The sequence below is a fragment of the Callithrix jacchus genome, chromosome 12 (genome assembly GCF_049354715.1).
Source record: "Callithrix jacchus isolate 240 chromosome 12, calJac240_pri, whole genome shotgun sequence".
In the NCBI taxonomy this organism is placed as follows: Eukaryota; Metazoa; Chordata; class Mammalia; order Primates; family Cebidae; genus Callithrix; species Callithrix jacchus.
Genome location: NC_133513.1, coordinates 126,651,086 through 126,671,524, shown reverse-complemented (window position 1 = coordinate 126,671,524; position 20,439 = coordinate 126,651,086). Strand labels below are relative to the sequence as shown.

General features: G+C 59.4%; 1 protein-coding gene across 6 annotated transcripts; it reads left to right on the top strand.

Annotated features, from left to right (window-relative positions):
• CALY (calcyon neuron specific vesicular protein) lies at positions 1-14,048 on the top strand. Of its 6 annotated transcripts, none has more exons than XM_035269592.3 (6): positions 1-275; positions 10,665-10,819; positions 11,642-11,752; positions 12,618-12,731; positions 13,405-13,723; positions 13,907-14,048. In XM_035269592.3, the coding sequence occupies exons 2-5, from the start codon at positions 10,685-10,687 to the stop codon at positions 13,693-13,695; spliced, it is 651 nt and encodes a 216-aa protein (XP_035125483.3). In that variant the 5' UTR covers positions 1-275; positions 10,665-10,684; the 3' UTR covers positions 13,696-13,723; positions 13,907-14,048. The 6 variants fall into 6 exon arrangements, with proteins under 6 accessions (XP_035125483.3, XP_035125481.3, XP_035125486.3 ...); XM_035269590.3 differs by lacking the exon at positions 1-275 and adding an exon at positions 4,308-4,400; XM_035269595.3 differs by lacking the exon at positions 1-275 and adding an exon at positions 10,136-10,201.
• The last annotated feature ends 6,391 nt before the right edge of the window (positions 14,049-20,439 follow it).

The window sequence follows — 20,439 nt, the reverse complement described above, 5'->3', positions numbered from 1 at the left end:
AGGGTCACAGCAATGAAAACGCCTGCTCCTGTCACTGCTGACCACCCGCAGCTGGGAGCCACACTCAGCCAAACACCTGTGGGCACCATGCGGGCTCCACGGGCCATCCTTGGGGCAAGTGGGAGCCAAACCCAGCTGGGCCTGACCCAGCACAGAGGCGGAGGGGACGGAGGAGTCTGATCATCCAGCCAAGGTCCACCTGGAGACCCCCAGGGGGCCCAGAACAAGGAGCAGCCAGGGCTGAGCTGGCCAGGGTGCCTGCCCCCTGCAGTGAGGTGGGAGTGTGTGTGTGCGTGCTCGAGGGTGTGTCTGTGTGAGACGTGGCCTTCTGGGGTGTGTGTCACATACATATGTCAGGTGTGTGAGATGTGTGTAAGGTGGGTGTGTGAGTTGTGAGGTGTGCTGTCCTGTGTGTTTTATGAGGTATGTGTAACCTGTGTGTGTGAAGTGTGAAATGTGTGTGGTGTGTGTATATGTGTGAGGTATGTGGGTGAGCTGTGCGTGAGGGCCGTGTGTCAGGTGAGGTATGTGATGCTTGTGTGTTGTGTCACTGGTGTGAGACATGTGTTGAGTGTGTGTGTCAGGTGTCCGCTGGGGCGACAGGTGTGTCTGAGTCAGGTGTGTGTCAGGGGTGTGTGAGGACTGTATGCCACCTGTATGGGAGGATGTGTTGGGGTGCATGTGTCAGGAGGGGTGTGTGTGCATCTGGGATATGTGTGTGAGGAGACTGTGTGGAGGTGTCTGGGGGTGTATGTTAGAGGTTTGTGTGGGGAGTGTCTGTGTCTAGGGTGTGTGTGTCAAGAATGTGTGTCGCACTAGGGTGTGAGCTGGGGTATATGTGTGGAGGGTGTGTGTGGGGTGTGCAGGTCAGGGATATGTGTCAGGTGTGCATGTGTGAGGTGTGTGTGTCTGATGTGTGAGGAGTGTGTGTCATGTGTGGATGTGTGTCTGCAATGTGTAAGGGATGTGTGTGTCTGGGGTGTCAGGCATGTGTGGCTGCAGTGTGTGTGTGAGGGTGTGTATGCTTGTGAGGTGCATGTGTCAGGCATGTTTGGGTGTGTCTGCTGTGTGTGAAGTGTATGGTGTGTGTATCTGGGGTGTGTGTGCCTGAGGTGTGTGTCTGGGATGTGTGAGGGGTGTGTGTCAGGTGTGTAGGTCTGAGTGTCTGGTGGATTTGTGAGGTGTGTGTCGGGTGTGTCTGATGCATGTGTGAGATGTTTGGGGTGTGTGTAGGGGTGTATATTGGTGTGTGTGAGGTGAGTGTCAGGGATGTGTGTGTCTGGGATGTGTGTGAGATGTGTTTGGGGCATGCATGTCAGCTGTGTCTGGTAAGAGGTGTGTGGTGCATTTGTGAGGTGTGGGTGTCTGAAGTGTGTGTGGTGTGCATCTGGGGTGAGTCTAGGGTGTATGTGGGGTGTGTGTGAGGTGTGTCTGGGGTGTCAGGTCTGTATCATGTATGTGTCAGGTGTGTGCCTGGGGTGAGGTGTGTGTGGTGGGTGTCGTGTGCGTCAAGTGTTTCGGATGTGTGTCTAAGGTTTTGGGTGTGTGAGGTGTGTCTGAAGTGTGTGTCAGGTGTGGGTATATATCAGGTCTGTGAGGGTGTGTTTGGAGTGTGTCTGGTCTATGCATGTTTCTGGTATGTGTCTAGGCTACATGTGAGGTGTGTCAGGTGTGTGGCGTCTGGGTGTGTGTCTGATGTGAGGTATGTGGTATGTGTATGCTGTGTCTGGGGTGTTAGGGAGTGTATGTGGTTGTGTGTTTGGTGTTTTGGGGGGTGTCAGATGTGTGTGTGGTGTGCATGTGTCAGGTGTGTGTGGTTTTGTGTGTCTGGGATGGGCATCAGATATATGTGTCAGGTGTGTTTGTGAGGTATGTGTCAGGTGTATGTGTGTCTGAGGCATGTGTGAGAAGGGGTATGTGTGAGGTGTGTGTGATATGTGTTAGGTATCTGTGAGGTGTGTGTGTTTGGGTGTGTGGTGTGAGGTATGTGTTTGGGTGTGTGTGGTGTGAGGTGTATTTCTGGGGCACGTGTGAGGTGTGTGTCAGGTGTGTGGGGATGTGTGGGTGTGTCTGGGGTGTCTGTAAGGTGTGTGTCTGGGATGTGTTTCAAGTGTATATGTGATGTATGGTATGTATGAAGTACGTGTGTCTTGTGTATCTAAGGGGTGTGAGGTGTGTGTGTTTGGGTGTGGTGTGGTTGAGTTGTATGTGATTCTGAAGTGTCTGGTGTCAGGTGTGTGTTTGGGGGTTTGTGTGGGTGTGTGATGTGTATGTGTTTGGGTGTGTCTGATGTGTGTGAAGTGTATGATGTCAAGGATACATGTGAGATGTGTGTCAGGTGTGTGTGGGTATGTCGAGTGTAAGGTGTGTGTGGGGGGTGTGTTTCAGGTGTGTGTGGTGTGTGATGTGTGTATGTCTGGTGTGTGTATCTGGTGTGTGTCTGGTGTGTCTGAAGGGTGTGTGATGTGTGGGGTGTGTGATGTGTGAGGTGTGTGTGCAGTGTGTGTGTGGGTGTGTGGGAGATGTATGTGTTTCTGGGGTGTGAGGTGTGTTTGTGTCCAGGGTGTGTTTCAGGTGTGTGTGAGAGATGTGTGTGGGTGATGTGTGTATGTCTGGTGTGTTTGAGAGGTGTGTGGGGTTAATGTGTGAGGTGTATGTGTTTCTAGGGTGTCTGGTGTCAGGTGTGTGGGTATCTGGTGTGTGTGAAGTGTATGTGTCAAGGGTGTGTGTCTGGAGTGTGTCTACAGTATGTCTGGGGTTTGTCACGTGTGGGTGTGAGGTGTATGTTCTACTGTATCTGAGGTGTTTGTGGGGGAGTTGGGTGTGTCACGTGTGACGTTTGTGTCTGGTGTGTCAGGTATGTGTGTGTTTATGTGTGTGGGTGTGAGTGCAAAGTGTGAGGTGTATGTGTTTCTGGGGTATGTTTCAGGGTGTGTGTGTCTGGGGTGTCGGATATATGTGGGTGTGAGGTATGTGTGAGGTGTGTGTGGGTGTGTGAGGTGTCTGTTTATATGTCTGGGGTGTGGATCAGGTATGTGTGTCAGGTGTGTGGGGTGTGGGTCAGATGTGTGTGTCAGGTGTGTGTGTGATGTGTGCGGGGGTGCGTTTGGTCTGTGAGGTGTGTCTGAGGTGTATCTGTTTCTGCTGTGTGTTCCTGGGGGTGTGTGTGTCAGGTGTGTTTCTGGGGTGTAGGTCAGGTGTGTGGGGTGTCAGGTGTGTATGTGTCATGTGTGTGTCTGGGGCATGTGTGAGGTGTGTGTTTGGATGTGACTGGTGTTGAGGTGTGTGTTTCTGGGGTGTCAGGTATGTGTGTGGGGTGTGTGTGAGGTGTGTGGGTGTGTCTGGTGTTTGAGGTGCGTGTTTCTGGAATGTGTTTCAGGTGTGTGTCTGTGGGGTGTGTCGGGTGTTTCTGGGGGTGTCAGGTGTGTGTGTGGGTGTGCATGTGAGATACATGTTTGGGTGTGTCTGGTGTTTGAGGTGTGTGTTGGTGTGTCTGGGGCGTGTCAGGTGTGTATGTGTCAGGTGTGTGTTTCTGGGGGCTGGGTCAGGTATGTCGCTGAAGGGTGTGTCAGGGATGTGTCAGGTGTGTGTGTCTGGGGTGTGTGTGAGGTGTGTGTCTGGTGTTTGGTGTTTGAGGTGTGTGTTTCTGGGGTGTGTCAGGTGCATGTTTCTGGGGGTGTGTCAGGTGTGTGGGGTGTGTGTCAGGTACGTGTGTCGGGTGTGAGGTGTGTGGGTGTGTCTGGGGTGTGAGGTGTGTGTCTGGGGTGTGTGTGTGTCGGGTGTGTGTGGTATGTGTCTGGGGTGTGGTGAGGTGTGTGTGTCTGGGGTATGAGGTGTCTGTGTTTCTGGGGTGTGAGGTGTGGGTTGGGGGGGTGCGTGCCTGGGTGTGTGTGAGGTGTGTGGGGTGTGTGTGAGGTGTGCGGGGTGTGTGTCGGGTATGTGTGTCGGGTGTGAGGTGTGTGGGTGTGTCTGGGGTGTGAGGTGTGTGTGTCTGGGGTATGAGGTGTCTGTGTTTCTGGGGTGTGAGGTGTGGGTGTGGGGGGTGCGTGCCTGGGTGTGTGTGAGGTGGGTGGGTGTGTCTGGTGTTTGAGGTGTGTGTGTCTGGGGTGTGTGTCAGGTGTGCGCGTGGTGGGGCCCGGGCAGGGTCGGAAGGGCGCATGCGCGGCTCCCAGGCAGAGGCGCGGGGCCGGGGGGGGGGGGGGGGGGGGGGGGGTTCCCGGTGCGGGGCCAGAGCCGAGGCGCCGCCTCCAGCGCGTTTCCATGGCGACCGCAGCCTCGGTCTCGCCGCTGCAGCCCCTGCCCCGCCCGGCTGCGAAGCGTCTGGAACCGCATCCTCTGCATCCACATCCGCATCGCTGTCCTGCCGACCCGTCCTGCAGCAGCTGCCGGCGGAGCCGCCTGTGAGCCGTTTCCACATTTCTCCTTGCGAGTGGGGCGGGGGCCCGGGGGTGCGCGGTGCGAGGCGCGTGTGTTCTTGCGGCTCTTGTGTGGGCGGAGGTTTGAGTGCGCTTGTGCGTGGCGCATGTGCGGATGAGGGTGTGAGTGTGCGTGTCTGGGGTGTGTGCCAGGTGCGTGTGCGGGGTGTGTGTGTGTCTGGAGGGTGTGGGGATGTGCGTCTGGAGGGTGTGTGTGCGCGTCTGGAGGGTGTGTGTGCGCGTCTGGAGGGTGTGTGTGCGTGTCTGGAGGGTGTGGGGATGTGCGTCTGGAGGGTGTGTGTGCGTGTCTGGAGGGTGTGTGTGCACGTCTGGAGGGTGTGTGTGTGTGTCTGGAGGGTGTGGGGATGTGCGTCTGGAGGGTGTGTGTGCGCGTCTGGAGTGCGTGTGTGTGGGGGTGTGTCTGGAAGGTGTGTGTGTGTGTCTGGAAGGTGTGTGCGCGTGTCTGGAGTGCGTGTGTGTGTGTGTCTGGAAGGTGTGTGTGCGCGTGTCTGGAAGGTGTGTGTGTGTGCGTCTGGAGTGCGTGTGCGGGGGGGTGTGTCTGGAAGGTGTGTGTGTGCGTGTCTGGAAGGTGTGTGTGTGCGTGTCTGGAGCGCGTGTGCGGGATGCGAGTGTGCAGGGCGCTCTGCAGCTGACCCTCGGGTCCCACCGCCCGGCCGGCCTCCTCCCTAGGCCTCCTCTGCCTGCCCCAGGCCGGCCCCGCTGGCCCGAGGGCGGTGGTCTCCAGGCTTCCTGGGACGGCCCGGCCCGGCACCAGGGTCGCAGCCTGCCATTCGGGGTGTCCCCGAGGTGGGCAGGGGGTGCCAGTCCCAGCTCCTGTCCAATTCTGTCTGCGGGGGCGGGGTGGGGCGGGCGGCAGAAGTGGCGTTGGAGCAGAGCACCGAGGAGCCGCAGCTCGCGCGGGGGTGGGGGGTGGAGGATGGTCTCGATGGGGGCGTCTGCGTGACAGGCAGGAGCCGGCCTGGACGCTGGGAGGGCGCCGCTCGGGAACCACTTGCGGCTGCCGCAGGCTCGGGCGCGGGGCCACAGGTGGCGGCTCTGGGAAGCGGGAGCAGCTGCGCGCCCACTCCTCTGCGCAGGGCTCGCGGGCTCCGCACTGCAGCTGTCTTGGAATCAGCGGGGCGGCCACGGCCGCCTGCAGCGCCAGGGGCGGGAGGCTGCGGGGGGGCCCGCGGGGGCGGGGCGGGACCCTCAGGGATCCGCAGTCACACGCGCTCGTGCCCGGCCCGCACAAGCCCACGCCCGCGCACATGCGCGCATCCCCCGCGTGACGCAGCATTCCAGGGTTGGAGGGCGCGTGCGAAAGCGGGTCGGTGACGTGACCTCCAGCCGAGCTTCCGTGGACTTTCGACTGAGAGCCTGCACCCCCGGCCCCGCCATCCATCCTGCATCCGCACGGACTCGCTCACCCGCGCCCCCATCCATCTGCCATCAGTACCCCGCGCACCCCCACCACAGACAGGAGCCAGGCGCTTGTCTCCCCGCCAGAGCGCGGCGGGTGGGGCGCAGGGGACCCGCAGAAAACGCGGCGACAGCGCAGGTGCAGGGAGGGGCCGGGAGAGAAGGAGAGGGACCCCCAGGTCCGCGAGACGCGTGTCTGCCGTGGGAAGCGGCCCTCATGACGCAGCAGCGCAAAGGGACGGTCTGGTGTGTGGGAGGATGGACCCCACACACAGGCCAGCACTCCCCCCACATTCTGCCTGGGGCGCTGGGCCTGGAACCAGAGCGAGGCTCCAGCGGGCCCCCAATGGCCTTTTCTTCCCAAAGACGCGTCTTGGGCCTGTCTCCATCGCCAAGGAAACCCGCGATGGCGTAAATAGGCCGTCAGAGGAGTTGCAGTTGAAGTTTGCCTGGAAGGGAGCATCAGAAGCGCAGCTCCTCCTGGCGGGGTCCTGCCCACCGTATGGCGCTGCGGGGCCTGGGGCGGGACTGCGCCTTCTTCTCCGCCTCCCTATCTCTGTGGAGAGGCTGGCCTTGCTCTGGGCGTCCGCTCTGGGAAGACCCCCGACCCCTCCTCCTGGGTGGCGCTGCCACCTCCGCGGGCCAAGCTCCCCCTAAGCCCTGGCGCTGCTGGCTGCGCCCCAAACCACGTCCTTCCCCGCCTCTCGGGCTCTGCTTCCCTGGATCCCTCTCTTTTGTACTCAAGCTCGGTAGCGCCTCTTCCGTCCCTGCCTGCACACACAGGGCGCTTCTACACCACGGGTGCACGCGGAAACTTCCCCAGCTGAGTGGCCATCCCCTCTGCCCCGGCCACGTGGGGAGGCACCTAAGCAAGAGCCCCCAGCCCGGGGTGGGAGGGTGGGGACCACTGTATGGCTTCTTCTGGAAAGGCCCGGCCAGGCATAGGGTCGCCTGCCATAAACACATGACAAAGAGGGGCATGGGTTAGGGCTCCAGAGGGCCTGGCCAAGTCCACGTCTGGGAGTCCTGTTGCCCCTAGCCCAGCTCCTTCCCGCTTAGAGCGGCCTCCCCCATCCCCTACCCAGACCTGGCTGTCCAGTCTCTCTCCCACCACGCAGATCCCTTCCCTCAGGTCCTTCCCACTCAGATCCTTCACCCCTCACGTCCTTCCCCCTCGACTCATCCCCCCTCAGATCCTTCCCTCTCAGGTCCTTCCCCTTCAGGACCTTCCCCCTCAGGTCCTTCCCCCCTCAGGTCCTTCCCCACATCAGGTCCTTCCCCCTCAACTCATCCCCTCTCAGGTCCTTCCCCCTCAGATTCTTCCCCCTCAGGTCCTTCCCCCTCAGGTCCTTCCCCCTCAGGTCCTTCCCCCCTCAGGTCCTTCCCCCTCAGGTCCTTCCCCCCTCAGATCCTTCCCCCCTCAGGTCCTTCCCCCCTCAGGTCCTTCCCCCTCAGGTCCTTCCCCCCTCAGGTCCTTCCCCCTCAGGTCCTTCCCCCTCAGATCCTTCCCCCCTCAGGTCCTTCCCCCCTCAGGTCCTTCCCCCTCAGGTCCTTCCCCCCTCAGGTCCTTCCCCCTCAGGTCCTTCCCCCTCAGGTCCTTCCCCACATCAGGTCCTTCCCCCTCAACTCATCCCCTCTCAGGTCCTTCCCCCTCAGGTCCTTCCCCCCTCAGGTCCTTCCCCCTCAGGTCCTTCCCCCCTCAGGTCCTTCCCCCTCAGATCCTTCCCCCCTCAGGTCCTTCCCCCCTCAGGTCCTTCCCCCTCAGGTCCTTCCCCACATCAGGTCCTTCCCCCTCAGGTCCTTCCCCCCTCAACTCATCCCCTCTCAGGTTCTTCCCCCTCAGATTCTTCCCCCTCAGGTCCTTCCCCCTCAGGTCCTTCCCCCTTCAGGTCCTTCCCCCTCAGGTCCTTCCCCCCTCAGGTCCTTCCCCCTCAGGTCCTTCCCCCCTCAGGTCCTTCCCCCTCAGGTCCTTCCCCCCTCAGGTCCTTCCCCCTCAGGTCCTTCCCCACTCAGGTCCTTCCCCACTCAGGTCCTTCCCTCTTAGATGCTTCTGCTTCAGATATTTTTGCCCAAAAACCCTTCCCCCTCAGAGCCTTCTCCCTCAGGTCCTTCCCTGCTCAGGACTTTCTCCCCTCAGGTCCTTCCCCCTCAAGTTCTTCCCCACATCAGGTCCTTCCCCCCTCAGGTCCTTCCCCCTTCAGGTCCTTCCCCCTCAGGTCCTTCCCCCCTCAGGTCCTTCCCCCTCAGGTCCTTCCCCCCTCAGGTCCTCCCCCCTCAGATCCTTCCCCCTCAGGTCCTTCCCCCCTCAGGTCCTTCCCCCCTCAGGTCCTTCCCCCTCAGGTCCTTCCCCCCTCAGATCCTTCCCCCCTCAGGTCCTTCCCCCCTCAGGTCCTTCCCCCTCAGGTCCTTCCCCCTCAGGTCCTTCCCCCTCAGGTCCTTCCCCCCTCAGGTCCTTCCCCCTCAGGTCCTTCCCCCCTCAGGTCCTTCCCCCCTCAGGTCCTTCCCCCTCAGGTCCTTCCCCGCTCAGGTCCTTCCCCCTCAGGTCCTTCCCCCCTCAGGTGCTTCCACCTCAGGTCCTTCCCCCCTCAGGTCCTTCCCCCTTAGATGCTTCCACCTCAGGTAGTTTTGCCGCAGACCCTTCCCATTCAGATCCTTTCCCCTCAGATACCTCCGTTCTCGGACCCTTCCCACCTTGGACCCCTCTGCCCTCATATCCTTCCTCCCCCCCATCCCCACCCCTGCAATCCTTCCCTGTGGGATTCCTCTGCCCTCAGACCCTCACCCCTGGGATCCTTCCCCCACCCCTCCACAATCCTTCCGACCCCTCACCCCTCAGATCCTCCCCACCCCCCGCCCTCCACAATCCTTCCCCCTCAGATCCTTCCATCTTGAAATCCTTCCCCCTCAGTTCCTTCCATCCTAACCTCCACGAGATGCCTCCACATTATCTGTACTTGAGTGGCAGCAGCTGGGCAGAAGCTCTGTGACTGTGGGTCTCCTGCTCCTGTTCCCGTGGTGCCTCCCCACACCTGGAACCCACAGAGGGCAGGAAGAGTGGTCACTGCTGGCTCTGGCAGTTACGTGCACACCCTAGTGCTGCTGCCACAGATTACAAGCAGGTGGCTTAGAACAACAAAGTCATTCTCTCACAGAGAATTCTGGAGGCGAGAAATCCAAAACGAAGGTGCCTGCAGGGCCATGTTCCCTCCAAGCCCCTCCGGGAGCTTCCTCCTGGCTCCTCCAGCTTCTGGTGGCCAAGCATTCCTCGGGTTTCAGCTGCAGCGTTCCAGTGTCTGCTCCGTCTACACGTGGCACCCTCCGGTGTCTAATTTCCCTGTTTTGTTTGTTTGTTTGGTTGGTTGGTTGTTTGAGGTGGAGTCTTGCTCTGTCGCCCAGGCTGGAGTGCAGTGGCATGATCTCGGCTCACTGCAACCTCCGCCTCCCAGGTTCAAGCTGTTCTCTGCCTCAGCCTCCCAAGCAGCTGGGATTACTGGTGCCTGTCCCTACACCGGCTAATTCTTGTATTTTTAGTAGAGATGGGGGTTCACCGTCTTGGCCAGGCTGGTCTTGAACTCCTGACCTCATGATCCGCCCACGTCCACCTTCCAAAGTACTGGGGTTACAGGCGTGAGCCACCTCAAATGGACTAATTTCCCCGTTTTATTAAGGTTACCAGTTTTGGATCAGGGCCCACCCTGGTTTTAGCTCCATTCCGTCAGCGAAGAACCTAATTCCAAGTGTGATCTAATTCACAGGCACTCTCAGATCCTAGGACCTGGACGTATTTTTGAGGGACTATCACTCAGCTCACAATGCGCCCATCGTCTGTGGGTTGCAATTGTCTTCTACTCTTGGCTTCTGCTTCCATTTTTAAATTTTATTTTATTTTTTTCTGCGTCCGTTTTTTGAAGGCTGTTTTGATAAGCAGAAGTTCACAGTTTTAATGAGGTCATTTTTTCAATATTCCCTTTTATGGTTACTGCCTATTGTCCTAATGAAGAAATCCCCCCCCCCCCGAGACTGGAATAATCTACTTTATTATCTTTGAGACGGTTTACTGTTTTGCTTTTCCAGTTTGGGTCTCTGTGTAATGTGAAGTAGGGATCAGGCTCACTGCTTCTGATGTGGACCTCGGTTTATTGAGAGGCAGCCATGCTGCAAATCGGTGTTCCTGTGTGCAAAGTGTGTCGTGTGGGACTTCTTCCACCATGCAGCAGCCCCACCCCACTCCATTTCTAATGCTGTGCAGTAAGCCGGACCCGGCAGATGAGACTTCTCCACGTTCTTTCCCAAGATGCTTTGTGTGTTCCTGTCCCTGTGCCCCCATATAGAATGACAGGCGTAGTGGGGCACGCCTGTGGTTCCAGGTACTCGGAAGGCTGAGATGGTAGGATTGCTTAAGCCCGGGAGGCAGAGGCTGCAGTGAGCCAAGGTGGCACCATTGCACTCAGAAGTAGGAGGAAGGGCGGGGGGGAGGGGGAGGGGGAGGAGGAGGAAGGGGAGGAGCGGCAGGAGGAGGAGGAGGTGGTGGTTGTCTAGAGCAGCTGCTGGTGGAAGACTCACTCGGCTTCATGGACAGTCCTGCCTGGGGCTCTCTCCCCTGCAGTGCTGTGGGGTCCAGAGGGTCTGTGGGGGTCAAGAAGGGACAGGAAGCGTCTGGCTGGACGTGCCGGGTTTGCCCAGGGAGGCTGTCCTGACCCCTTACAGCCCATCCCCGGCTCTGGTGTGAGGAGCATCAGGACCAACTCAGGACCCTCTGGCATCAGAGCCAGATGGCGTGGGCGTCCAGGGGACAGCCTGTGGACAGTGACTCTGTCTGTCTCCGGACAGGATAAGGACCGCTGTCCACCATGGTGAAGCTGGGCTGCAGCTTCTCTGGGAAGCCAGGTAAAGACCCTGGGGACCAGGATGCAGCTGCCATGGACAGTGTGCCTCTGATCAGCCCCTTGGACGTCAGCCAGCTCCAGCCGCCGCTCCCTGAGCAGGTGAGGTCCTGGGCGGCGTGGGGGCCCTTCTCAGGCTCCCCTGGAAACAAAGGGGTATGGGGTGAAGTTTGTCTAGATGTGGCCTCTTCCCAGGTGAAGTAGAGCAAGCGGAGGAAGGGCCGTGAGGGCCAAAATCCCAGTTGGCCAGGGGCACTCTGTGACCTCCTGGTCAGCTCCCATGTGCCAGAACGGGGCAAACTGGTGGACACATAACTGGGAAATCACGCACTGACTCCCAGCCAGCACCTGACCCACTTGCCATTCATAGAGCACTCGGCTGACAAGGCTTCCCACCCTTCCCCCTGGGGCATGGCTCTGTCCTGGGTTGAGCCTGAAACGGGGGTCCTTGGGCAAGTGACCAGTGGGGTTACATAAAGCAGAAACTGGGGAGAAGCAGAGCTCAGCTTGAGCCCAGCCCAGTCTGACCCCCAGGGAGTCGTGCAGCATGAAGGGCACCCCGAGTTGTCCCTGCTGGAAGTGGGGGCAGCATCTATTCTGGGGAGCTGGGGCAGGAGGACCACCCTTGTTGGCCAAGGGCAATTCTCCAGCATCCTGAGTTGGAGGCAGCAGCAGACCGAAGTGCTCTGTCAGCGGTCGGGCCAGGCCCAGGGCTGCTGTGTCTCCAGCACTTTCAGTGTCCACCTTCCCTTGGCCTCACTTTGTGGCTGCTGGAGCCTTGCCGTCCACCAAGACGTTCCCGGCAGATGGTCAGCGTCAACACCACTGCCACGAAGCTGACCCTGGCTCCCTCTCCTCTCAGTTCAGTGCTCTCTTGGGTCCCTGCCAGCTGCCCAGCGAGGCCACGGTCATCTCTTTCCACAGGTGGTCATCAAGACGCAGACAGAATACCAGCTGTCCTCAGACCAGCCGAAGAAGTTCCCTGACCTGGAGGGCCAGAAGTCGAACTGCAGCCACCCAGAGGAAGGGCGCAGGGTAACCACACCCACCCTAGACACTGTGGAGACTCAGGGCAGGGGGAGAAGGTGGAGGGCAGCTTCGGGTGCCTGGGCTCAGGCCAGACAGGGCTGGGGGCCCCTTGTCCCGGCTCTCAGGGAGGAGAAGGTGGCAGTGAGTCATCCTGCCCAGAGCTGGCCTCCGGCTGCCCCGCACCCGTCAAGCTCCCTCTGGAGGCTGCAGGTGCCAACGGAACGAAGAGCTCCCGAGATGTTTCCCTTCCTGGGAAGCCCCCACCTGTGCAGCTAGTCTGTTAGCCATCTTCAGCGGCTTACGGGCTTTCTATGTAATACTTTCTTTCTGCGTGTGTCTGGGAAGTATCTTCCTCACCTTCTGATTTTAATCTCTCAGCGTTATGATGATAGCTTCAGTCATGTTTAGTGGCCTGTTTCCAAAGCCTGTCATTCTTCAGTAGTAAGGTCCACCCTAACCCCACCGTGTCTGCTCGAGCTCCCTGCCCCGGCTTCACCTTCCAGTGTGCGGCTCATGTTGCTGCACCCACCGCGGGCAGCACCCTGGGCGGCCTGGCGAGTGCAGCCTCCAACTCACCGGAGGCTACAGCCCCCGCCACAGGGAAGCTGCAAACTCCCTCAAGGCCCACCTGGGACAAAGGCCACATCACTTTACATGGTGGCAGATGTTTCCAGAGTCCTGGTGGAGGGGCTGCCAGCAAGGCCTGGCCCCCAGGGGTGGCGCCTGCACACTTGACTGTGCTGCTGACCCTTGGAGAAGTCACTAACTGCCTGGGGCGGGAGTGGGACATCAAGACTGGGGGTGGTGGTGGTCCTGTGCTAACCCCAGCCCCTACCCAGTGTGGCTGAGCCCCTCCCTGTCCTCCTGCCAGCTGCCCACGGGGCGGATGATTGCCTTCACCATGGCGCTGATGGGCTGTGTGCTGATCTTGTACAAGGCCATCTGGTACGACCAGTTCAGCTGCCCCAACGGCTTCCTGACGCGGGTAAGGGGGCCTGTCTCTGGTGGGGAGTGGTAGAGCCTCCCGGCCTCCGGTGGCCTCCAGTCGCAATGGCCGGGCTGCTTCCTGCTGCTGGGGAAGGTGGTCCCCAAATCCGTGTTCCTGTTACTTCTCCAGAACATGAGATCCTGTCTTTTGAAAACTTGATATTTTAAAGACGACTTTCTTTAAGCAAGAGTCACGCTCCAGCCGTCTCTCCAGGCGGTCATCTGTCCCCCCAGTGACTTGTGCAAAGTTTTACTTTTAAGTAACATATTAATGCTCCTACACATTTTCTTCCTTCCTTATTCTCTTTGCCAACGATGTTTGTAGCTTTTACTGTGTTTCTCGAAACCTTTCATTTTTCAGAAGTGAAATCTGCCCCTTTTCCTTAACTCCATGGTTTATGCGCTGGAGCGCTCCGCAGAGGCCTCGCTGGGCTGGGCAGGTCCCCTGGTGTCTGCACCCCACTCCCCGGGGGGCCCATCCCCTACAATGCGACAGCGACCCCCTGGCCCCGTGGCCCTCCATGGCCCTGAGTTCCGAGCCTGTGGCTGACTTCGGTGTCCCGAAACCATGGCCTAATTAGAAACGGTCCGCAGTGGCCCCAGCCTCGGAAGCGGGAGGGTCCGGGTCAGGAGGGCTGAGCCCCACGGCCCTGACCTGGCCCCTCCCGCAGCACAAGCTCTGCGCGCCGCTGACCCTGGAGATGTACTACGCCGAGATGGACCCGGAGCGCCACCGCAGCGTCCTGGCGGCCATCGGGGCCTACCCGCTCAGCCGCAAGCACGGCACCGAGCCGCCAGCGCCCTGGGGGGACGGCCACCGCGCCAACAAGGAGGAGCGCAAGGGGCCCACCCAGGCTGGGGCGGCGGCGGCCACCGAACCCCCGGGGAAGCCGTCGGCGGAGGCGGAGAAGGAGGCGGCGCGGAAGGCGGCGGGGAGCGCGGCGCCCCCGCCCGCGCAGTGACTGTTTTCCGCCCGCAGCCCAGCCCGGGGTAGGTGCGCGCCGCGGGGCTCCGACCGGCTGGACCTGGGGCCCTTCCTGGCCTCCCGCCACCGCTTCTGAGCCCAGGACCCCGGCCCACGGGCTCCTCTGGGTGGGGGTGCGAGTCCGAGCCCGCGGGTGAACGGGCGCGGGGTCCGCGGAGGCTCTCAACCCTCGGGCTCTGTCTCCGCAGCGCCCCCCGCCAGCTCCTGTGACCAGCGCGCCGACCCCGCTCTCCGCGTGTTCGTGTCTCGCCCCAGGCGCCCTCGCTGCAGCCCCGCGCCCTTGGGTCTCTGACTCTGTCGCTTTTCTCTAAGTAAAGATTTCGCGTCGTCCGCCGGCGTCTTCCGTCTCTCCTGCGCGTCCCCTGCCCGGCTGGCCTTTCTCCCGCCCCCACCCGGCCAGATGTGAGTGAGGCCGGCACTGTGCTCCCCCGGGGAACTCCGAAGAGACTCCGCGCCTCCCGAAACGAGGCGTCCACAGGAGGAGCGCGCGTTCTCGCGATGGGTGGTCCAGGCCTTGTCTGAGCCCCACCGGGATCTGCCTTAATGGCGCGGCTCCGGCCCCCTAGGGGAGTCTGGGGCCCATCCCTATCCGATGCCTAGGCCCTGTCCTGCCGGTTCCCGCCCCATCTACCTGGTTCTGGGCCTGGGCCTGGGCCCCGGGTGTCCTCCCTGACAGGAGTGTCTGGTTCCTGGCTGACTCCTGGTTCTGAGCACCCACGAGCAGCTCCTGGCCCCTATATGTGTGGCCCACAGGCATAAATGATCCAGTGAAGTAAGAAAGGGGTGAATGGGGGAGTCTGAGTGGGGAGCCGGGCCTAAGGAAGGGTGCGCTGGGCTTCTGCCAGCTGGGGTCTCCCGTGTCCCTGGAGCAGGATGAAAGCTGCTGAGGCTGAAAGGCCAGGGGAGCCTGGAGCTGCCATGAGTCACCCCCGCCCCAGCCCCACCCCAGCCCCAACCCCAGCCCCAGCCCCTACCTGCACTGAGCACTGCAGGGAATGGATTTCCAGGTAGGTCTCACCCACCACCTGCACCAGCACAGCCAGCTGCAGCTCTGCAGCCCCGCCCACACGTGCACCTGTCCTCCATCCCTTTCTGGGAGTTGGGGCCTTGGGACAAAGGGCTTGGGGTCAGGGGCAGCAGCAGAGCCTAGGTGGCTCACGGGGCCACAGGAAGTAGCTTCAGGCAGTAAGGAACAGCAGTTCCTGCACTGTGTGGTGGAGGGTGGGGGCCTCACACACAGGTGGGATCCCCTTGGGAAGCCCACCCTGATCCCAGTATGGAGCCCAGCGACTTGGAGGACAGTCCAGGAAGGTCTCTGCAACAGGGGAGAGGCCCAGAGCCAGTGCCAGAAACAGTGTCCAGGCTCTGTTTGCAAGTGGGACACAGGTTTCCAAAAGGGTCCCTTTTCACCCCCATCACCTCTGCCCCCCATTTCAGGGGCTCTGCCGTCAGGCCCCAGGGCTGGAAAGAATGCTGTGCAGGAAACCTGGGTGTGCTGAGTGCTGGGGTCCCGGTTTTCAATCCCACTCTGGGGCCTTTCCCCTTCCCCTCTACCCGCTCCCTCTTCTACCTCCTGGCCAAAGCTGGAGCCAGGCAGAGGCAGCTCTTGTGCACAGGACAGGACCCTGGCTATGAACTGGCCCCACCTTGCCCCACCAGCAGGGATGCCAATGTGGAGGCCTACTAGGAAATAGGGGACGCTGAGGACCCAGGGAAGTGCCATCCCCCAGCGAGCAGGGAAAGACCCCCGCACGGCTGACCTGCTCTGGGCCCCATGTCCCTGTGCTTCCCCCAGGCAGCCACATGGGCCAGGCCACAGTGCAGGCTCCTGCTTCATCTACCCCGAGGCCACTTTGGGGCTTTCCGGGTGGACGCCACGCAGGTCCAGGCCAGCTGTCTCATCCTTACTAAGTTCTTCTTGGACACTCCAGTGAGTGGCCTGTAGATGTAAACGAAGAAGTGCTTTCATGATGCAATTCCTTCAGTCAACTCAGAACACCCTTATTACATCAGAAAGCAGCCACCAGTCTCAGTAGAAAGAACTGATCCCCACCGCAGGCACCAGGGCCCCTTGCGGTGTCGGCATCTAAATTTCCACGGAGGAAAACTTTCTAATCACATTTCTCTGGTTGAGCTGGGCAGTTAAACAGCCAAAGCTGGATTTTATTAGAGCAACTTTGGTTTTCAAGAATAAATAATAAATATACAGGCTGGGCATGGTGGCTCATGTGTGAAATCCCAGCACAACTTAGGGGGACCAAGGGGTGGGAGGAATCACTTGAGCCCTGGAGCTCCAGACCAGCTTGGGCAGCATAGAGAAACCCATCTCTACAAAACAAAAAACTAGCCGGGTGAGGTGATGCAGGCACCTGTGCTCCTACTTGGGATGCTGAGGCGGGAGGATCACTTGAGCCTGGGAGTTGGACGTTGCAAGAAGCCGAGATGGCACCACTGCCCTCTGGGACAGAGGGAGACCCTGTCTCAAAATAATAAAGAATAAATGTTCAGTATATCTGCGTGTGTTCTAGGATATTAATAGGCATAAAGTTGTTACTGTGAACCAGTGCCATGATTTATTCCAATACCGAGCTGGGGAGAGAAGGGTGAGTACCGGAGAACGTTTTTAAACCAAAAGATCCGTCCACTTTTGGAACAAGAATCCCTTTAAGGGCCAGTCTCTGTAGGGCTTGGCTCCTCCTCCTCGGATCCTTGGGTGGGCACCCAGTCAGGTCCTCCCGGAGCGTCACAGGCCCCGCCCCGCAGGCCTCTCCCTAGTCCATGGTCCAACGGGAGAGGCTGACTCGGATCCGAACCCCGGCACAGGAGCAGTCGGAGGCCGCGTCTGTGTCCCCAGATTTTCCGCGTGCCCCCTGCCCAGACCCGCGACGCGTCCCGTGGGGCGCAGCCCTTGCCCGGGAGGACTCCGCAGATGCGGAGGCCCGAAAAGTCACCCAGCGGCGGCGGAGGCAGAGGACGAACGCCCGGACCGCGGTCCCACCAGGCTCCTCAGGACTGGAGGTCGGGGCCAGCTCCGGGCACCGCCGAGGCCGCGGCGCGAGGGGAGAGGGCGGCGGACGCGGGCGCCGGACACGGGCGGCCAGGGAAACCCACGGGCGCCAGGCGTCACCGGCCGCGGCGACTGGACAGCGATGCCCCTGGTTCTGGGCCCCCAGGGCCGGGGCGCCGCGGAGCGGGGGCAGCTCGCGCCAAGCTGGGTCCGGTCCAACCTGCGCCTGGCCGCGGCCTCGCTGGGCAGGAACCCCCGGGGCTGGGTCGGCGGCGTCCAGAGGCCGCTGGAGGCGGAGCGCGGGCCTGGCTCGGAGAACCGGCCGGAGGGCGCCGTCGCTTGGGACACAGGGAGTCACCAACCTGCCACGAACGCGGCCAGCCCGGTGCAAAGACAGCCCACGCGCGTCCTCGGAGTGCGGGTCCTGCGGTGGCTCCCCGTCCGGAGCCAGCCCGGCTTCTCCCGGCCTCTCCTGCCCCGGCCGTCCGGCCCGCCCCTGCTAGGGTGCCTCGTGCACCTGTCTCGCCAGCGGGTGCCCTTGCTGCTGGCCGAATAGTGTTTGCTTGTGCGCCGGGCTGAAGTGAACTTGTCGAGACAGAGACTTCCCTTCTGTTCTCTGTCACAGCCCAGCGAGGACTATTGCATGAGGAGACCCTCTTACAGGACTGGGGTCACTGAGGCCCCCTGGCAGTGGGCACCTCCTTCAGCCAGGGTGTCTCCAAGTCAGAGACCGGTGAGGGCTGCAGCCAGCATGGATGGATCCACCCATCACGAGCCTCGGGAAGTGGGGGGGGTCTGCCGCGCCTCACTGTATGGTCCTGGCACCCAGTCTTTTCCTTCAGCTGCCTTGTGCCCTGGGCATCCGGAGACACTACCCAGCCCTCGGGAATTGTGATCTGGTAGGGAGACTGCCTGATTCTTTGAGAGTGTAGGGCCACTTGGTCCAGGGATAAGAGGTGGACCAAGCTATGGAATGGTGTGGACCTTGGTAATCTCTGATTGGGCCAACATAGAGAGAGCCAGACGGTGAAGAACCCCAGACAGTGGCTCACCTGTCTCAACCAAAGAGAGCCATGTCGGGCCCCTGGGTCTGGGTGACTAGAACGCACACCGGCCTTAACCCTGCCTCAGGCTCCTAACATCAGGGTCACATCCCGGGACCCACTGGTGCCGAGGTGTGGATGTGCTGGACTGTCTGGGCCCCACGCTGGCACACGGTCAGCTCTCAGAGCCTGGCCAGCCACCTGTGCCAGTCCGGCCAATGCCCGGTTGTGTGGGGGCTGCACTCTTGGCCCCACCTCAGGTGCTGTGTCTCTCAACCACTGAGAGGGTGGGGCTGGGTCAGTCTTGTTTGCAGTATTTCAGGGGAAGGGACTCTGGTAGATCTTTTTTATATATTTATTTTTTTCAGACATAGTACCTAGGCTGGAACACAGTGATGCTCACTGCAGCCTCCACCTCTTGGGCATAAGCGATCTTCCCACCTCAGGCCCCCAAGTAGCTGGGACCACAGGCATGCGCCACCACATCCAGCTGATTTTTGTATTTTTTGTAGAGACAGTGATATGGTTTGGCTCTGTGTCCCCACCCAAATCTCATGTCTAATTATAGTCTCCATAATCCCCAAGTGTCAAGGGAGGGACCTGTTGTGAGGTGATGGGGTCATGGGGGCAGATTGCCCCATGCTGTTCTCATGACGGTGAGTGCTCACAGATCTGATGGTTTTATAAGTGTTTGACTGTTCCTCCTACACACACACACTCTCTCCTGCTGCCGTGTGAAGGTGCCGCTTCCCCTTCTGCCGTGACTGTAAGTTTCCTGAGGCCTTCCAGCCATGTGGAACTACGAGTCAGTTAAGCCTCTTTATAAATTACTCAGTCTTGGGCATTTCTTTATAGCAGTGTGTAAATGAACCAGTACCATAAAATGGTATCAGGAATGGGACACTCACATAAAGATAACCTGAAAACATGGAAACAACTTTGGAACTGGGTAACGGGAACAGGTTACAACAGTTCGGAGGGCTCAGAAGAAGAGAGGAAGATGTGGGAAAGTTTGGAACCTCATAGACATTTGTTGAATGGTTTTGACCAAAATTCTGAGAGTGATATGAACAATGAAGTCCAGGCTGGCGTGGTCTCAGATCGAAATGAGGACCTTGTGTTTAAAAAGGAAGTTGAGCATACAAGTTTGGAAAATTTGCATCCTGACCATGTGGCAGAAAAGAAAAACCCATTTTCTGGGGATAAATTCAAGCTGGCTACAAAAATTTGCAGAAATAATGAGGAATCAAATGTTAGTAGCCAAGACAATGAGAAAAATGTCTCCAGGGCATGTCCGAGACCTTTATGGCAGCCCCTCCCATCACAGGCTGGGAGGTTTAGGAGGAAAAAATGGTTTCATGGCCTCAGGGCCCTTCTGCCCTGGGCAGCCTTGGCATACGATGCCCTCATCCCAGCTGCTTCAGCTCCAGTTGTGGCTAAAGGGGTGAAGGCCCAGCTTGGGCCATTGCTTCAGAGGGCGGGAGCCCCAAGCCTTGTCTTCCATGGTGTTGGGCCTGAGGTTGCAGAGAGGTCAAGAGCTGAGGTTTGGGAACCTCCTTCTAGATTTCAGAGGATGCCTGGAAACGCCTGGATGTCCAGGCAGAAGCCCTCATGGAGAACCTCTACTAGGGCAGTGCAGAAGGGAAATGTGGGGTTGGAGCCCCCCTGCAGAGTCCCTGCTGGGGCACTGCCTAGTGGAGCTGTGAGAAGAGGGCCACCATCCTCCAGACCCCGGGATGGTAGATCCACTGACAGCTTGTGCCGTGCACCTGGAGAAGCCACAGATACTCAACGCCAGCCTGTGGAGGAGCTGCCCAAGGCCGTGGGAACCCAGGGTGCCCTGGATGTGAGTCATGGAGTCAAAGGACATTGTTTCAGAGCTTTAAGATTTAATGACTGCCCCGTTGGGTTTTGGATTTGCACGGACCCCGTGGCCCCTTTGTTTTGACGAGTTTCTCCCTTTTGAAACAGGAACATTTACCCAGTTCCCGCACCCCCATTGTATCTTGGAAGTAACTAACTTCCTTTTGATTTTACAGACTCGTAGGCAGAAAGGATTTTCCTTGTCTCAGATGAAACTTTGGACTTTTGAGTTAATGCTGGAATGAGTTAAGACTTTGGGGGACTGTTGGAAGGGATGATTGGTTTTGAAATGTAAAAGGGATGTGAGATTTGGGAGGGCCCAGTGATAGAATATGATTTGGTTCTGTGTCCCCACCCAAATCTCATTTCGAATTTTAATCCTCACAATCCCCATGTGTCGAGGGAGGGGCCGGGTGGGCAGTGGTGGGGTCTTGGGGGTGTGGTTTTCCCTGTGCTGTTCTTACGACAGTGAGTTCTCATGAGATCTGATGGTTTTATAAGTGTTTGACAGTTACTTCTACACACTCTCTCCTGCCACCTTGTGAAGAAGGTGCCTGCTTCCCCTTCTGCCATGATTGTGTTTCCTGAGGCTCCCCAAGCCATGTGGAACTGTGAGTCAATTAAACTTCTTTCCTTAATAAATTACCCAGTCTCAGGTCTATAGCTGTGTAATATGAACTAATAAAGGTGGGTTTTCAACATGTTGCCCAGGCTGGTTCCCAAACTCCTGGGCTCAAGCCTCAGCCTCCCAAAGTGCTAGGACTGCAGATGTGAGCCACTGCCCCCAGCCTGCCCATTACATCTTGAA